This window comes from Equus asinus, chromosome 23, assembly GCF_041296235.1.
Source record: "Equus asinus isolate D_3611 breed Donkey chromosome 23, EquAss-T2T_v2, whole genome shotgun sequence".
In the NCBI taxonomy this organism is placed as follows: Eukaryota; Metazoa; Chordata; class Mammalia; order Perissodactyla; family Equidae; genus Equus; species Equus asinus.
The window spans coordinates 47,820,726-47,839,009 of NC_091812.1; the positions used below are offsets into that span (position 1 = coordinate 47,820,726).

Consider the following 18,284-nt stretch of genomic DNA (forward strand, 5'->3'; position numbering starts at 1 on the left):
CAGCAATTCACTGCTGGTTCCCACGGTGGCTTCCACTCCTCGTCTCCCTGCTCTGCTAGGTCATGACTCCCTGTATCTACGTCTCCAATATTGCGGGCAGCGTTTTGCCCTCCCCTTCCTTATGTATCCAAAATGAGTTATGGATTTTTTTTCAGTTTGTTCAGCTCTTTCCTTGTCGTTAGGACCGAGTGGTGACTTCCAAGCTCCTCACATGTGAAACCGGAAACCGGAAGTCAAGTTCAGGGTTGGCTGGTTTGTCGACCTATGATTTAATTGTTAAAAACTACTAGATGTTAGAAATCGCTGACAGTGCCTTTCAGACCCAAAGGTAAAGCCACTGCCAGTCTAATGCAGCCAGTGACAGCTCAGAGAAACACAAGGGATGATGTGTGCCGCCCACTGGTCACCTCCATTATGTCAGTCTGACCTGTTTCCATCTGTGAGACCTGAACCCCTTTCTGGTGTGTCTGCTGCTCCAGCTTCCCACTGGGAACAGCAGTGCCTCCACTGCTGAACTCCAGTTACCAGCCCCACAGCCTGATCCTCTTCCTCCTCCTGGACTGCCGTCTCCCATTACAGCCCAAGTTCAGTGCTTGACAGCAAGAGTGGAATAGCAGGAGCAGGGCTGGAAAATCCTAAGATTTCTGGATGGCGGATAACACACTCACCAGGGAAGTGCCTTTTTTTTTTTTAATCACACGAACAGATTATCTTCTAAAGAGTACAGGATGAAAAGAGAAGGGGAAAAAAGAGTAACTTCACAGTGGAGAAACCTGACCTCAAGCCAGGGGACCAAGTTTAACATCAACAGTAGTAAGCCACGTGGATAACATGTATCTTTCATATAACGTGATGAGAATGATGTTTTATGTCTCTGATCTTCCTCCCAAAAACACGTGACCTCAGTCTAACTATGAGAAAAAAAGACAAATCCCAACTAAGGGACAATCCACAAAATAACTGACCAGTACTGCTCAAAACTGTCAACGTCATAAAAACAAGGAAAGTCTCAGAAACGGTCACAACCAAGAGGAGCCTTAGGAGATATGATGACTAAGGGTGATGTGGGGGCCTGAATGAGATCCTGGGACAGAAGAAGGACGTTAGGTAAAAACTAAAGAAATCTGAATAAAATAGGAACTTTAGTTAATAATAAGGATTCCGTAATAGATTATTAATTACGACAAATGTACCATGCTAAGATGAGAAATTAACAATAGGGAAAACTGGTGTGAGGTACACAAGAAGTCTCTCTACTATCTTCACAACAATTCTGCAAATCTGAAACTGTTCCAAAATAAAAAGGTTATTTTTTTTAATCCTAATCACAATTAAGTTTTTTTTAAAAAAAAATAAACATTCAACAACATGAACATTAAAACTTTTGGACAATATAAAATTTGTAACTCTAACATAAAGAAAAATAGCAATTAGGGGGAAATATCTGTAGCAAATATGACAAAAGATTAAAGTGTGTTTCTATTTTAACACTCAGCATGTAAGAGAAACATTAAGAAAGAAGTTAAACAGGCAAAAGAAAACTAGAACTCATACAAAAGGAAATGCAATGTACTAAACAATGATAATAAAGAAAATTTTTAAAAACTAAAACAATTAGGTATTATTTAAGTAGCAAAACTGTTTCAAGTAATACCCAGTGAAGGTGATGCTACATCATAAACCACTTCACTGATATGGTCTCGGCAGCCGAATGAACTGATAAAATTCTTTTGGGTGACACGGACTAAACTGTGTCCCGCCCCAAATTCACATGTTAAAGCTGTAACCCACAGTGTGATGGTATCTGGAGATTAGGCCTTTGGGAGATAATTAAGTTTAGATGAAATCCTGAGAGTGGGACCCTCATGATGGGATCTGTGCCTTTATAAGACACCGGAGAGCTTGCTCTCTCCCTGTCTGCCTGCCATGTGAAGACACAAGGAGAAAGCAGCCGTCTGCAAGCCAGGAAGAGAGCTCTCACCAGAACCTGACCCTGCTGGCACCCTGAGTTCAGACTTCCAGCCTCCAGAGCTGTGGGAAAATAAATTTCGGTTGTTTAAGCCCCCCAGTGTACGGTATTTTGCTATGGTGGCCAGAGCTGACTAATACAGAAAGGCGACTTTGAGATGTATCATATAAAGAGCGATAAAAATATTCATCCCTTTTAGGGCTGGTGCTGTGACCTAGTAGTTAAGTTTGGCGCACTCAGCTTTGGTGGCCCAGTTTCAGTTCCCAGGCAATGACCCACACCACTCATCAGCGGCCATGCTGCGGTGGCAACCCACATACAAAAAAGAGCAAGATTGACACAGTTGTTAGGTAGGGAGAATCTTCCTCAGCAAAAAAATAATAATTCATCCCTTTTAATCAAGTAATCCTTTTCTGTGAAGTTAACATTTGGAGATAATTAAAAAATAGGACGAAACTATACACGTGAAAATATTCATTACTTATTTTTAAATTTTTAAATCAGTAACAACCTAAATATCTAACAATGGAGAAATGATAAATAAGTTGTGGTGTTCCACTTGATCTAACATGACGTCATTTAAAATCATTATGAAAACTATGTAGGCTTATAAAAAACGCTTACAACAAAGTTAAGCACAAACCAAAAGCAAAAATCTACAATATGAGGCTAACTATGTAAATACATAAGGACAAGCTGTAAAAGGGTTAGCAATAAACACATAAATTTAACTTGATGGAAAAAAAATTTTTTTAGTTTAATGAATGTTAGAAGAAATAACACTCAAAACTATATTTGATAGTAACTTTACATAGATCTTTTCTTAAGCATAATCACATCCGAACTCTTAACTTACAGAGAAGTGACTTTCTCTGACAGAAGTCACTACTCTGAAAAAAATGAAATGAAATATTTACATTTTATATAAGAGAATTATCAATTTTTCTTTACTACAAACTTTTTTTTATTATGTTACTACTTACATAGAGATGGTTTCCAAGGCATCTTCAAAGATGTCCTGGAGGGGAACAAAAAATACAATGAGTTTCTCAAGAACCAAGAACTCTAAAGGTAAAAGAGAAAATGAGTGTGTGTGTGTGTGCCGGGGCAGAGGGGGCAGGATTTTGGTAGGATGCAGTAGGATCATTCCTCTTAACACTCACTAATGGAATGCCTTTCAAAGAAACCAACCTTAATGAATTTAAGTGAGGCTTCATTTATTTTTTTATTTTTTTATTTTTTTAAAGATTTTTTTTTTTTATTTTTTCCTTTTTCTCCCCAAAGCCCCCCGGTACATAGTTGTGTATTCTTCGTTGTGGGTTCCTCTAGTTGTGGCATGTGGGACGCTGCCTCAGCGTGGTCTGACGAGCAGTGCCATGTCCGCGCCCAGGATTCGAACCGACGAAACACTGGGCCGCCTGCAGCGCAGCGCGCGAACTTAACCACTCGGCCACGGGGCCAGCCCCTTCATTTATTTTTTTAATAATTAAGACTAGTGAAGTATTCAGCTAGCGATCAGACCGGGCTAATCTGAAGAGAGCGTGACTTCTTTAATGGAGTTATCCTTCATTACCCAGTCTCATTCATCCCAGATATAGGATAAAACAAACAAATAACGGGACTTGCCCAATTTAGTCTTCTCTTTCTCCACAGCTAGCCAAGTTAGTATCCTCTGGGTCCTTACTTCACATCCACTTCACTACGCTCCTACTAGTCTTCCTGCCACCATCCTTTCAATCTGTACCACACAGAACAGCCTTTTCCTTCACGCCACTGGCCTGGTGAAAAGCTACAACAGGAGAAACACCCCCCAACACACACACACACTCATATGCACTCATAAATCCACACACGCACCCCACACTTATACACAGACTCACACACTCACAGTGTCACATATAAACTTACAATCTTACACACACTCACTCACAAACTCACACATACACAAAGCTCCCTCATAGCTATAAAAGTCAAATATAAGCTCCTCATCCAGGTATTTGGGACCCCCCCATAACCGAGCTGAACCTTCAAAGCGTCCTCTCTCTCCATCCCTACCACCATCACCACCGCCCAAGAACAAGGACCTCACTCACCGGTCTCCCTGCTCCCATGCTTGACACCCTCCATTCAGTTCTTCCCACAACAGCTATGGCTATTCTTTTCTTTTCTTTCTCTTCTTTTAATAAGCTCACACCACTCCACTGCTCTAGACCTCTCCAAGAGCTTTCCATTGCACTCAGAATAAACCCAAACTCCTTCCCATGATCCACAGAGCCCTAAATGGCCCCGCCATTCTCTGACCGCCTCTCCGCCCAGAGACCCCCGTGCTCACTCCACTTCAGCCCCAGGTCTGCCTTTCTGTTCCCTGAACAAGCCAAACTCACCCCACACCTCTCTGCATTGTTCTCTCTTTCCTAGAATATCTTTGCTCAACTCTTCCATGGCTGACACATTCTCAGCCTCTCCTTTTCAGCTCAGAAAGCCACCTCCTCAGAGACTGTCTCTCATGAATAACCCTAGTTAACTACTAAGAATAGCAGCTTACATGTAGCTTCTCATCATCTGATTTATTTCGTTCACAATATTTATCATAACCTCTAATCATCTTGTTTGTTTACTTGGCTACAATCTGTCTCCATCAAGGCAGGTTCTTATTTACCATGTTTACAGAAAAATCACCAGGGCTTGGCACACAGTTGTTGCTCAATAAATACACGTTGCCTAACGAATGAATGAATGAATGGAGCTTGGACTTCAAAGCTCTGACCATATCACCTCATTTAGAGCTATGACACAGAAATGAGGAAAGAGGGTTACAGAACTTTTCCCTTGCATGACCATTAATATTGCACAATGTTTATACTGCACTCTGCATTATGAAAGGAAAGGAAAAAAAAAAAGCGTAAATACTAAAAAGAAGAAACAAAGCTATAAGTAGGGGCAGAACTGAGTTTAGAATTTGGGATCCTCAACCTGTTGAAGTACAGTAATCCCACACTCTGTAAGGGAGGTAGAGTGGAGGGCAATTCCATCTTATCCTCACTCTCCAGAGACTAGTGACTGGAGCAAAATCAGAAGCTCAGAAACCAGCTGCTGGAAGAGAAATGAGCTAGTCCGGAAGCACAAGAACCTAAGCCAAAAGTCGAAAGATGCTTCTCTGGCCCCTGTGAACATTCTTAACTAGAAAAAGACTCCCTTCTCTAAAGCGAAAGTCTGAAGAGGCCCTTGGAACCACAGATTTTGTCATTTGGAATCACAGCTCAGTGTCCCACATGCCAAACACACAGGTTATCACACAAGGGGTTGGTTTGGAAAAGGGGAGAGACTCTGCTCTCCAGGAACCCAAATTTGGCTGTGATAACCAGTTGCCTGTGCCAGACACCAGCTCTCAGTCCCTCTGGCATCACTGTGACCCCACCTGGGCTGACCTTTCCCAAGTAAGGGGGAATGTAGAGAGCACGCTCCTGGAGGCTTCTGTGCACGTGTCCCCCTCCTCACAAACCTCAAAGAGCAGGGCACAGAGCAGACACTGAAATACTCACCGGGCCGGATTCCCACTTAAAAGGAGACAAGGCTTTTACAAGCAAGAAACACTCCTATCCCCACCCTCAGAAAAAGAGAAACTAAAGAATACCAAGTAAGAAATCATCTTCGCTTAAGAACATCTCTCCATTTTGTCATATGCAGAGCATTCTCTAAAAAAAAGCATACTGTATAACACGGTGACCATAGTTAACAATACTGCATTGTATATTTGAAAGTTGCTGAGAGTGGATCTTAAAAGTTCTCACCACAAAAAAAAAAAAAAAAAAATTTGAGGCCAGACCCGTGGCCGAGTGGTTAAAGTTCTGCACTCCAGTTCAGCAGCCCAGGTTCGCAGGGTTGGATCCTGGGTGCGGACCTACTCTACTCATCAGCCATGCCGTGGAGGCATCCCACACACAAAATAGAGGAAGACTGGCACAGCTGTTAGCTCAGGGCAAATCTTCCTCAAGCAAAGAAAAAAGAAGAGGAATGGGAGGGGGGAGGGAGGAGGGCAAAAGGGGTGATTAGGGTCACATGTGAGGGGATGCACTACAATTAGTGTTCGGGTGGTGAACATGATGTAATGTATCCAGAATTTGAAATATGATGTACATCCAAAAAAAATAAAAATTTAAAAATAAATAAATAAATAAATAAAACAAAACTACAGTAAAATCAGCCAAAAAAATAAAATAAAATAAAATAAAATTTAAACAAAAAAAAAAAGAGGAATGGCAACTGATGTTAGCTTGGGGTGAATCTTCCTCACAAAAAAAAAAAAATAGTAACTATGTGAGGTGATGGATGTGTTAACTAACCTTATTATGGTAATCATTTCACAATATATACATATATCAAATCATTACACTGCACAACTTAAATTTACACAATGCTAAATATTCATTATATCTCAATAAAGTAGAGGGGAAATTTTTTTAATTAAAAACATGTTAAAATCTATTTTTTTCCATTTAGATAAATAATAAAATTGAGTAGAATACCTCCATTAGTAATGGAGAAGATCCACCAGAATTCTAGGATATTACTCTAATAAACTAGAGGAGAAAGACAAAAAAAGAGAGAAAATAAAGAAAACGTGTCTATGAAGGGCAGACAAAAGGTCAAACATTTTTTCATTTTAAAAAAAGGGAAAGTAAAAAGATGCGCTAAGATTTATCGCATGCCTATCATGTGCCAGGCACTTCACAAAAGCTATCTCGTTTGCTCTTCCCAATCTGAAGCAAGCAAATCGAGTCGCAGGTAATTACCTGCTCAATATTAAACAGCTGGTAAGTGAAGCAACTGGGATTCAATCTCAAATTTCTTTAACTCCAAAGTATTTTCTAATGTTAATAAAACTATCCAAAACTTGGAACTAAGGCAGATGGGCAGGACCAGAGAGAGGCTGGGAGTGGAGGGGGTACCATATGCTCTCAAGGTCATACTGTAGCATCACTGAACAAGCCCTTCTAGGGATTATTTCTCTAGAAGGCACTTATGTTTGACTTTGCTATTTACTATCTGATTAGAACCCAGACACTGTGAGGTTACATGTTAACTTTACAGGTAGACTTTTAGATGGTAGAAAAACCTCAAAGATTATAGTTTTATTGCCCTAAAGGACATTAGCCAGTTTTACGTATAGCCTAGCAATCTTAATATAACATTATTTTTTTTCAGCCTATAAATATTCAGTTCCTCAGATACCCTTTGAATTAGTTTACCATCTCACTAGTTTCTTCATTGATAGGTTAAATAAAACTTTGATGCGTTCATTTTATATCTTTATAACAGTCACATTTCTAATTTTCGGAAATTACACTTTGACATTAATAGTGACAACACACTCTCTCCCTGGGTACCAGCTCCTTGGGAAAATTAACGTGGGTTCCACCTGGGGGATAAAATGCCAGAAGTCAAAGAGGCTGTCTGCTAACATACCATATATCCAGGGACCAACTGCTTCCTTTTCCTTCTGTCTCTCTAGGTCCCGACCCCCAGTCAAATTCCACCCCTTCCTGCTAGTGCCTCAGAGAGCCCCTTTCCTGTGTGGGGTCTCATCAGGACCCCTAGGTTTGGCACTTGATCTGCAGCAGATTACTAGTCAACAGCCTCCCACTGAGCACTAAGTATGCTCCATATATTCTTCGTGTGGTAAAACGAGATTTCTCTACCTATGGTCTCTATGCTTCTCCATACTCACCACCAACTTCCCAGTGCTTCTCCAGTGCTGGTTTTCATTTCCCCAGGGATTACCAGAAGCTGGTTTCCCTTAAACCTCCCAGTACTGGGTAGGCTTACCATGTGGACTCCAGTTAAAACACATACAGTCAGAGAGGCATCCAGAATCCTTCTAGTTTAAGGAAAGTAAGACAGGAAAGCTCACGCCGCTAACAAATACGACATGCTCACAGGAAAGCCTCAGTGTTTAGTTCCTTCTTGAAGGCTCTGGACTTGCCTCCCTGTTCCCACTCTGGGCCAACCAAAAGGGGCTACTACCCCTGGGCCTAGTGTAACAAATGTTTAACTGAGCCACACCTGGCTCCTAATTATACTCTGCATCAAAATGGTACCTGCCTTTTTCAAGAGCTTATGTTGACTCCCTGGCTGGACTCAAGGGCCATCATACTCCTTTTGAATCCACTTTATAACCCAGCACAGTGCTTCGCACTTCACAGGCTCTTAGCAAATAATTGTTGGCGGCCTGGCTGGCTGAGTACCCTGTCTTGAGATGGAAGGTCCTTATCTAGAGCGGTTTCATTTTGCAGTTTAGCAAACAGGCTAGCCCTGTTAGGTGAATTCCCTGGAGGACCTTCTGGATGCAAGGCTAGCACCCCAGGGCCTGCTCGCTGCTGGGTGGGGGGGCCAGAACCCCCCTGCCCCCAGATGGATGGAGGACCCTGGTCATGGAAAAGGACGGGAAGTAAGGAAAGGGGATGGGGGTGCTGCATCAACAACGAAGACTTTTCTAAACAATTTTCCTCTTAATTCGTTAACTTTGCCATCTTCTGAGAAGCAAAAATGCACACAAGTACATTTAAGTGACAGCAGGTCCTTAATCAATATCTATTTAAGAATCTTAAATAATGACGATACTAACGATGGAAAGGTATATATTCTTTTTATCCCTAGTGGGGAGAGGCAAAGAATAAAGATAACAGATATGCTATTAACAGCAGTAATTTAAGTACTCTGTATTAATTTCCAAAGAGACCAAATAGATTAACAGACTTTTCAGGCTTCTCCACTGGAATTTTTATTTACTTTGAGGTGTGAAAAGGAATATGTGGGAAGTGTTACTCCAAGAAGGAAGAGGAAGTAGGAAGGAACATGGTTAAAATTCAAACTAGGTAGTGAAACCCAAAAAGTCGAACCTCTCCTCCAGGACCTCTTCCTCTCTCCTCTTACCTCTTCTTCCTCCTCCTCCTCCTCCTCTGCCTCTTCCTCCATTTTCCCCTCTCTCATATGGATGACTTCATGGGTCTGTGAGCTGACACCACCATGTTCTCATTTAACTGTTGTTCTTTAGGAAGGGATAACAAGGTTTGACGGGGCTCTGGAGACACCTTCCTCATCAATGAGAACTACCCCCCAACCCCGTAGCAGCAGACCCTCCTACCTGGAGCTCTCACCCAACATTCCATTCTATTGACCAAGGAAGCTGCATGTTTGGTACCATGGACTCAAAGAATCCCAGAGCTGCTGAGAACTCTGACAAGTCAGAGATTCTAAGCCTGGCTCTGGGGCACATCTGGACCATTCCCAGGAAGATGAGACATCAAGAGGATGCCCCAACGTCCCCTGGGACTAGGGCAGGGAGTAAGAGCCATGGGCACTGGGTCCTAAGGATTGCACACACTCCACTGCATGACATTCACCCCTGGTGAATCTAGATGATCAAAATGGGAAACCAGACTGACACTGGTTGTCACACTTTATCATTATCCTAGAGACACACCAGGAGGATTCCTCAAATACTGGATGCAAATCTTTTCACACATAAAAGGAGAAGGCAGGGGGCTGGCCCCGTGGCCGAGTGGTTGAGTTCGTGCGCTCCGCTGCAGGCGGCCCAGTGTTTCGTTGGTTCGAATCCTGGGCACGGACATGGCACTGCTCATCAAGCCACGCTGAGGCGGTGTCCCACATGCCACAACTAGAAGGACCCACAACGAAGAATACACAACTATGTACTGGGGGGCTTTGGGGAGAAAAAGGAAAAAAAATAAAAAATAAAAATAAATAAAATCTTTTAAAAAAAAGGAGAAGGCACACTGCTAGTTAAAGAATCATATTAGGAATATGTAAACTCAAATAACATCATTCCCCACTCTAATTTCAATGAAGGGTTGAAAGTTCTCGAAATCAGGATTAACGAATTTAAAATAGACATCTATTACGGGTGTGTGAAGTGACTTTTAGAAGGAAGATTGGGCAAAGAATTTTTTTTTTTTAAATATATGTGCCCTGAGCTCATCTGTCAGGAATAATTTTTCATTCTGCTCACATCTGCCATCCATTTCTCTGTAATCTATTTGTCAAGCTCAAAAAAGAAGGGCCATGGCCTTCTGGAGCACTGAAACTCCTCAACGGGATCCCGAGGGCGACCACCAACTGCAGCTTAAATGCGATGCTACATTTTTTTAAATTTCCTATTGTACGAGGGAGCATCAATACCCTGAAACCCTTTGAAGCCAAAAGTAAAACTCAGCTTCAGCAGCCCTATTACCGGCTGTGAAGGGGCAAACATCACTCACACCTCCCGTTAAAGGACTAACACCAAGGCAAGTTCTCTGCGAAAGCTTAACTGACCCTCAGAGCTCCACTCAAAGGGAAGGGAAGCCACTGGGGCCCAGCCACCAGAGGCCAGTCACGCTCCCATCCCCACCCCACCCTTGCAGTGAACAAAACGTGACCTTCCCAAGGTTTAAAAAGATCAGACTACGAATGCAATTCTCAAACAGAGCAGACAGAAAAGAAAAAAGAACGTGACACAGAGTTCATCTTCTGAATCTGCCTGGAAGTTTTGTAAAATCCAGGTTTTTTTGGATACACTTACTCAAAAACTGGAGGTTTGCAAACATTAGCTTAAATTAGAGTTTTTACATTTTTAATAATACAAACGGTAAAAATCAGCTGCCAGAAGAAAAGATTTGTGCCTTAGAAATTTTTACTTTAAACATTCACCGCTTGAGATTGAAAATAATTTCACACATTCTCCAAGCGAAGCATGAATATAGTTCTACAGCTGCTCTCACGACACAGGAGTAGCTTTAAGATTACCCTGTATAAGTTCTGTCTTCTTTTTAAAGACGTACTTACCAAAAATCACTAACCTGATAGTGAAAACTGGGGACACAGAGAAACAGTCTCTTTACTAGGAAGAACTACTTGGAGCACATAAATAAACTGAGCACATTTTTACTAAGCAACTATTACATGTCAGTGAGTTAGGTTTTATTCAAGGATTCACTCCAACATGAGAGTAGGAATGTAGTACGTTTCCAACGCAGGACAGTGGGAAACATAAATTTCAGCCTGGAAGTTAGACCTGTCTGGGTCTGAATCTCGGCTCTATCCCGGCCCTGGGCGGGTTCTAGTCCTCTGAATCCTCTCCTTTCTGATGGGTAGATAGGGATTCCAACCACCTCCCCGGATTGTTGTGTGGATGCTAGTGACATATTTGAGGTCTGACTTGAAACAGGCTCAGTATATACAATTCCACAGGATACTAAATTCTCAGGTATGGGATCAATCAGTGGACTCATGGAGACAGAGCTGGGATCCTTCACTGTACTTCCTCTACAACTCTTTTTCACACCAAAGATTCTGCGCCCTCTTTTGGAAGAGAGAAAAGAAGATGAATGTGGAAATATTTATAGCAAACACCATACTCAAAAATTTTAACTGCCCTTACTTCTCCCCTCTGAAAATGCCTTCGCCTCCTATCCCTTAATGCCCAGACCTTTCTTACTCAGTAGGTTACCAGCGTGATAAACATAATTTATGGGCACAGAGCCCAGGACCTCAGCTCACTGGGAAGCAGACTGACCTTGGCCAACACAGTGTGACCTTGGCCAATATACTCAACCTGTCAGAGCTCCAGCCTCCTCACAAGTAAAGCAGAGAAGTTGGCATAGATACCATCCCTTACTCAAACTTCTAAATTCTCTGCAATAAACAGAAATCCTCTGCAAGAAGTCAGCTGTTTGTCCATCAGACACCTCTCAGGGAAGGCTGGTATTCAGAGGGACTGTACTAAATAGAGTGCCAGACTTCTCAAAGCCATACCAGTGGTCCTAACTTAATCCTGGATAGCTGGCTAGTGTAGGTACCAAGACAAGCAGTTCACACAATGATTCTTTGGAATTTCTAACAACTTCTAGCCAAGCACAGAGAAACCAGGAGAATTCAAAAGGAACCACCAGATGTCACTCTCACAAAAAATAACAACTGAATTGAACAGCATCATTGCTTTAGTTTCTACTAACACACAGATGAGTGTTTGAAACAAAGGACTGCTAACTTTACAAAGGGGGAAAAAAATCTCCCTTTCTGCATTTCATTATAAACATAGAGTTGAGTTGCAGCTGAAGGCCGTGGTTAAGTTCTAAGGTCAGTACTTAAAAGGAAAATAAGGAATAATAAAAATTACCATTGAACAAATGCTTTAAATTGCCATCACAATAGAGTACACATGGTTTTGGATATAACCTCATAGAGGAATGGGCATATACAAGCAAAAACTGTGTACAGTGATGGATGGTGTGTAACAAAGACTGAATATGCAAAATAGAAGTCTTTTACAATGGTGTATTGTTGCATTTGCTTAACATAAACGAGTAAACTATTTTACTCTCCTGTACCTATGCCTCAGCTACTATTTTTATGGTTGTAATATGAACCTTGGCAATGACTTATATGTCAAGTATCTCAAGTGCCAACCCTACCTAATCTACAGTAAACAGAGGAATGGCTAGGGCATTCCATTTTTGCAGGGGAGTAATTTTACACAAAACAAACAAATAGAACCAAGAGACTGAGTTTTAACTGTTTAATTTGGAAACCATCACTAGTGGAGGTGTTTTTAAAATTAAAATGAACAGAGTTTATAGGATCTTCCCAGGAGTAAATAATCGCAAATTCCATTTAACACCCAGGCACTAGGTTGGACACTCACATGCTTATTTCTAATTCATAAACAATCATAAAAAGTGACCTTTTCAGGGCCGGTCCAGTAGGGCAGTGGTTAAGTTCATGTGTTCTGCTTCGGCAGCCCGGGGATGGCGGGTTCGGATCCCGGGTGCGAACCTACACACTGCTCATCAAGGTGTCCCACATACAAAACAGAGGAAGATTGGCATAGATGTTAGCTCGGTGACAAGCTTCCTCAAGCAAAACGAGGAAGATTAGCAACAGACGTTAGCTCAGGGCGAATCTTTCTCAGCAAAAAAAAAAAAAAAGAGTAAGCATTTCATCTCTATTATTACTACTATGACTATGTTCTGATAATAATAATAAATAACAGGTAACACCACTAAGTGCGAAGCACTGCTCTAAATCCTTATCAAGCATTAACTCATTTAATCTTCGTAAAGACCCCATGAGACAGGACTATTATTATATCCAAATGAGGAAACTAAGACTCATGGAAATTTAATTAACTTATCCAACATCCCATAGCTGAGCAGTTTTTCCATCTGTGCAGTGGGAAGAATGCCACTTAATTTACAGCATTGCTGTGAGGTTGAACTGAGATAATGTATTTAATGCACCTAGCACAGTGCTGACACGGCAGACACTAATAAGTAATCTCTTTTGTTGTTGTTAAAGTGCTTCTACGGCTGAAAGTCTCCATTGCAGCCTAAGGATAAGCAAAAAGAGATGGGGCCGGCCCTGTGGCCTAATGGTCAAGTTCAGTGCGCTCCGCTTCAGCAGCCCGGGTTCGATTCCCGGGCACGAACCTACACTACTCATTGGTGGTCACATGTGGCAGCAACCCACATACAAAACAGAAGAAGGTGGCACAGATGATAGCTCAGGGTGAATTTTCCTCAGCAAAAAGAAAGAAAGATAAACGAAATCTCCTGCATCATCTTGCTCAACCCTCAAACTTCCTAGCTATACCAGAAAAATGGCAGAGTTAACATTTCCTTTGGTAGTTCTGCTCCAAAGTCAACGTCTTAAAAAGAGACCACAGGGGCCAGCCAGATGGCGCAGCAGTTAAGTTCACGCACTGCACTTCAGTGGCCCAGGGTTTGCCAGTTGGAATCCTGGGTATGGACCTACACACCGCTTGTCAAGCCATGCTGTGACAGGTGTCCCACATATAAACAAGAGGAAGATGGGCATGGATGTTAGCTCAGGGCCAGTCTTCCTCAGCAAGAAGAGGAGGATTGGCAGCAGATGTTAGCTCAGGGCTATAATCTTCCTCAAAAAAAAAAAGAGACCACAGAATCTTGTCACTTAATATCGTGCTCGGAAGAGGCAATTCCCAAAGAGTAAAGCGTCCAAGGTGACCACAAACTGAGAAAGCCCAAAATTCGGGAAAGATGAGGTAAGAGGGCTTGAGCTCCTGTGGGTTCTAATCCCAGTTTCACCACTCACTCACTTTGTGACCTAAGGCAAGCTACTTTCCTTCTTTGTGCCTCAGTTTCCCATCTCACTGGGTTGTCCAAGAATAAATGACACACGTGAAAAGCACAAAGAACAAAGCATCCAGTACCAAACGTTAGTTATTATCACTATTATTATGAGGACTTGAATTGCATGTGCTGCAGCCTGCAGAAGGTTGGGTAGTAGACAGACTTGGCGGTAAGAACTCTGGTTCTGCTTCCCCCTGGCTTACATATCTGGTGTCGCCAGATAGATCAGGCCACCACCACAGAGGTCAGCAAACTACAACCAATGCGCCAACTCCAGCCTGCTGCCTGTTTTTGTAAATAAAGTTTTACTGGAACACTGCCTGCTCATTCAGTTATTAACATAATGTCTATGGTTGTTTTCCTGTTACAACCACAGAGCTAAGGAGTCGCAAGTGAGACCACATGATCTACAAAGCCAAAAATATTTACTCTCTGGCCTTTTACAGAAAAGGTTTGCCTCCTTTTGCACAAATGGATAAAACTTCCTTCTCTAATCCCATTGGCTGTTTTGAGGATAGAATGAGAAACAGATATAAAAAATCTAAAAAATTGTAAGAACTACTTACCAAAAAAAAAACCCTACAGCCTTCAAGCCTTCAATTCGAGGGGGAAATAATGCTAAGAACATAGGCTGTAGAGTCCCACCAACAGCTCCCTCACTTATTAACTGCATGTGGCCTTGAGCAAGTTACTTAGCTTCGCTAAGATTCATATTCATCCTTGTAAAATGTGAATAACACAAATAAACTTATGGGTTGAAAGAATTAAATGAGATGTCTGTGGGGTTTAGCATGGTGTCTGGTCCACAGTAAGTACGGATAATGTCAACTCTCATTAAATTATTGCTTTCATTATTATTACTGCAGAGAAAATTCCTACGTCCAAATATTGGACCACTCAGACAGTACTTTCCCTCCCAGAGTATTTACCCTCATGAGAAACAGGTGCCAGCAAAGCAGAGCCCCTGAGAACTGTAACCTGTTCTTCTGGAGCAGTCTAAGAGAGAAAAGACTAAGACTTTGAGATATTCATTTCTGTTGAGACTAAATTCTCTTCCCATCCCACCAACATTCCCCTCTCAACAGCAAGAAATTTTCATCAAGAAGCTAAATGCCTACCTACACATTTGTGTTCGGTAGACAAACTTTATACTGTAAAACCAATTAACTGAATCAATTCCATCATAAGGGAAATGCTGACATTTTAGTTTCTAACAAGAATCAGTTAAATATGAAAACTTATTCAAAACCAGCAGAAAGGAGATGCTTCCAGAAGAGATTAGTATAATAGATCATATAATTAGAATCTGGAATTTAATATACATTATACATCAAAAAAAATTCTTTTAAGAATTTAAAATTCTAAACATGTAAAAGACAAATACTAAAATTCTGGTAAAACTAATGAATTAAAAAGAATTTAAAATAACTGCAGAGGAGCCCCAGGGAACTGATGCATTGGGGTCGATGCAAATGTTCGATATCTTGATTATAGTGGTGGTTAAACGGGAGGATAAGGGCCGGCCCTGTGGCTCAGTGGCTAAGTTGCGCGCTATGCTTCGGCAGCCCAGGGTTTCCCTGGTTCGGATCCTGGGCACGGACATGGCATCAGGCGATGCTGAGATGGTGTCCCACGTGCCACAATTAGAAGGACTCACAACTAAAATATGGAACTATGTACTGGGGGGATTTGGGGAGAAAAAGCAGAAAAAAAATAAATGGGTGGATACATTTATGAAATAATCTGTACACTTAACATGGATGCATTTTATTGCATGCAAATTATACGTCGATAAAGCTGGTTTTTAAAAGAATTTGGGAAAAAGTAAATACAAAAAATTTCCACACTAAGTGTTAAAAATGTGGATGCTAATGATATCACAATGGCTAACACTCTACGATACTCTTTACGTGCCAAGCACTGTTCTACACACTTTTACAAATATGAACTCACTTGCTCTTCATAACAACCCTCTGAAGTGGCTTAGTATTATCCCCAGTTTACCAAGGATGAAACTGGGACACAGAGGATTAAGTAACTTGCCCAAGGTCACAAAGCATCTAAGTGACAGAATCTGGATTTGAACCCACAAAGTCCAACTTCACAATCAGTGATCTATATTCATTCTCATTAAAACCTTTTAAACTGTTTTTTGAGAAACAAATCTTGTAAATTCAACAAACTGAGCTACTTTACAAAATGAACTTCATCAAACTGAACCAGAGCTACAGAGACAGTCTAACTTCTCTTCACACCATCTATCTTAATGGCAAAATTAGGCATGTGGTTATTTGTTTGCTGGCTGTCTTCCCTCCGGGCCGCAGGTTCCATGAGGCACATCCTCTGAGAAGCAGGCACAGTGCCTACACACGGCAGCTGCGCCAGAAATCCCACTTGAAGGAAGGAATAAAGAAACAAATGAGTGGATCCAGGAACATACAAATGCATTTAGTTATACCTCAAGAGTCACTGTAGACGGAAATTTTGTTCACGTGTGTGTGTGTACACACTAGTTTCTTAAGTCGATGTAAAGGTCATGATGATTAATAAGCTATAAAACTGTTACTGAACACGTCAGCTCTCTGTCACTATGGGGATACGTAAAATATTTTTTAGCACATTTATGCACCAAGCATTATGCTTTGCATTTTAATATATGGTCTCATATAAACCAGACAGCGTTTCTCTAAAATAGGTGCAACTATCATCCGGGAGCTAATAAATGGTTTACACACAGGCCTATCTGCCTTTGCAGCCTGAGCTCCTATTCCGCAAGCCATGGAACCACAGGAGGAGTTCCAAGGTTACCTGAAAGGAAAGCATTTCACAGGATTTTTCCTGCCACTTAAACCTGTGGAATTGACACAAGAACATATAGAGAGAGAGAGAGAGAAGATAATAAAGAATGCAAACACAGATGCTTACACACATAGGAATTTATTTTATGATTCAGTTAAAATTTTCAATTGGAGGAAAAATAACGAATTATTTAATAAATGATGCTGAGGAAACTGGTTGTCTTTTGGGACAAAAATGAAATTAAACTCATATACAAATTTCCAGATAGATTAAAGAGATATACATAAAAACAAGAGATGAATGTATGGAGAATTTTTTTTATATAATCTTGAAACAGAGACAATCTTTCTAAGTAAAGCACAAAACCCAGAAGCCATAAAGAAAGAGTAAAAGATTTGGCTATAGGAAATTTTTAAACTTCCAAGCTAAGCAAATAGCTAGGAGAAAATATTTAAGGCACCTTTACCAGACCAAAAGAATAATATCCATAATATTAAAATATTCCATACTACTAAAATATTCATACACGTGCACAAGGGTCAGGTAGTATGGTACATATTGTACTGGAAAAAATCAGAAATTCCCCAAATGATCTTCTATAGGGAAGTAGTTAAATAAATTATGGCACAATTATATTACCCAATTTTCTTCAGTCATTATATAAAGAATAAAGCAAATAGTGGAAAATATCTCTAAGAAATATTAAACAAAAAGCCTTGTCCTGGGAAAGGTGTATGGTCTAGGAACCCACTTACGTTTATAAAAACTCAATCCTGATTTCTTCTGAGGAGGGGAAGGAGGAAATAGCAAAGGGAAAGATCATATTCTAGCTTCTGAATGATTTAAATCTTCTACAACAAGAATGCTTTTATGGGGGCCGGCCCAGTGGCACAGTGGTTAAGTTCGCATGTTCCACTTCTCGGCGGCCCAAGGTTCGCCGGTTTGGATCCTGGGTGCCGACATGGCACTGCTTGGCAAAAAGCCATGCTGTGGTAGACGTCCCACATGGAAAGTAGAGGAAGATGGGCATGGATGTTAGTTCAGGGCCAGTCTTCCTCAGCAAAAAGAGGAGGATTGGCAGTATTTAGCTCAGGGCTAATCTTCCTCAAAAAAAAAAGTTAAAAAAGAATTTTCTTTCAAATGCTTTTATGTATTATTTGTGCAATGTAAAAAATAATGAACAACTTGAACAATAAAAAAAAGGTTAAAACATAACTTTGAGATAAGCAGATCCAATATACCTAGAGAAAAACTCAAGACAGTAAAGTAACATGACATTTCAACTAAATTTGTTTTATGACCCAGATCCTTTCCTGCCCAGTACTATAAGTGAACAGCACTTCCAATCC

General features: G+C 41.0%; 1 protein-coding gene across 16 annotated transcripts in view; it reads right to left on the bottom strand.

Annotated features, from left to right (window-relative positions):
- TTC39B (tetratricopeptide repeat domain 39B) overlaps positions 1-18,284 on the bottom strand; it is a 130,793-nt gene that overhangs the window by 97,011 nt on the left and 15,498 nt on the right. For 9 of the 16 annotated variants that reach the window (XM_070495389.1, XM_070495384.1, XM_070495381.1 and 6 more), the window contains exon 2: positions 2,953-2,987. The exons of the other annotated variants lie outside the window; for them this stretch is intronic. In XM_070495389.1, coding sequence (XP_070351490.1) covers positions 2,953-2,987 — 35 coding nt within the window. The remainder of the gene's footprint in view (positions 1-2,952; positions 2,988-18,284) is intronic. 16 annotated transcript variants of the gene reach the window in all.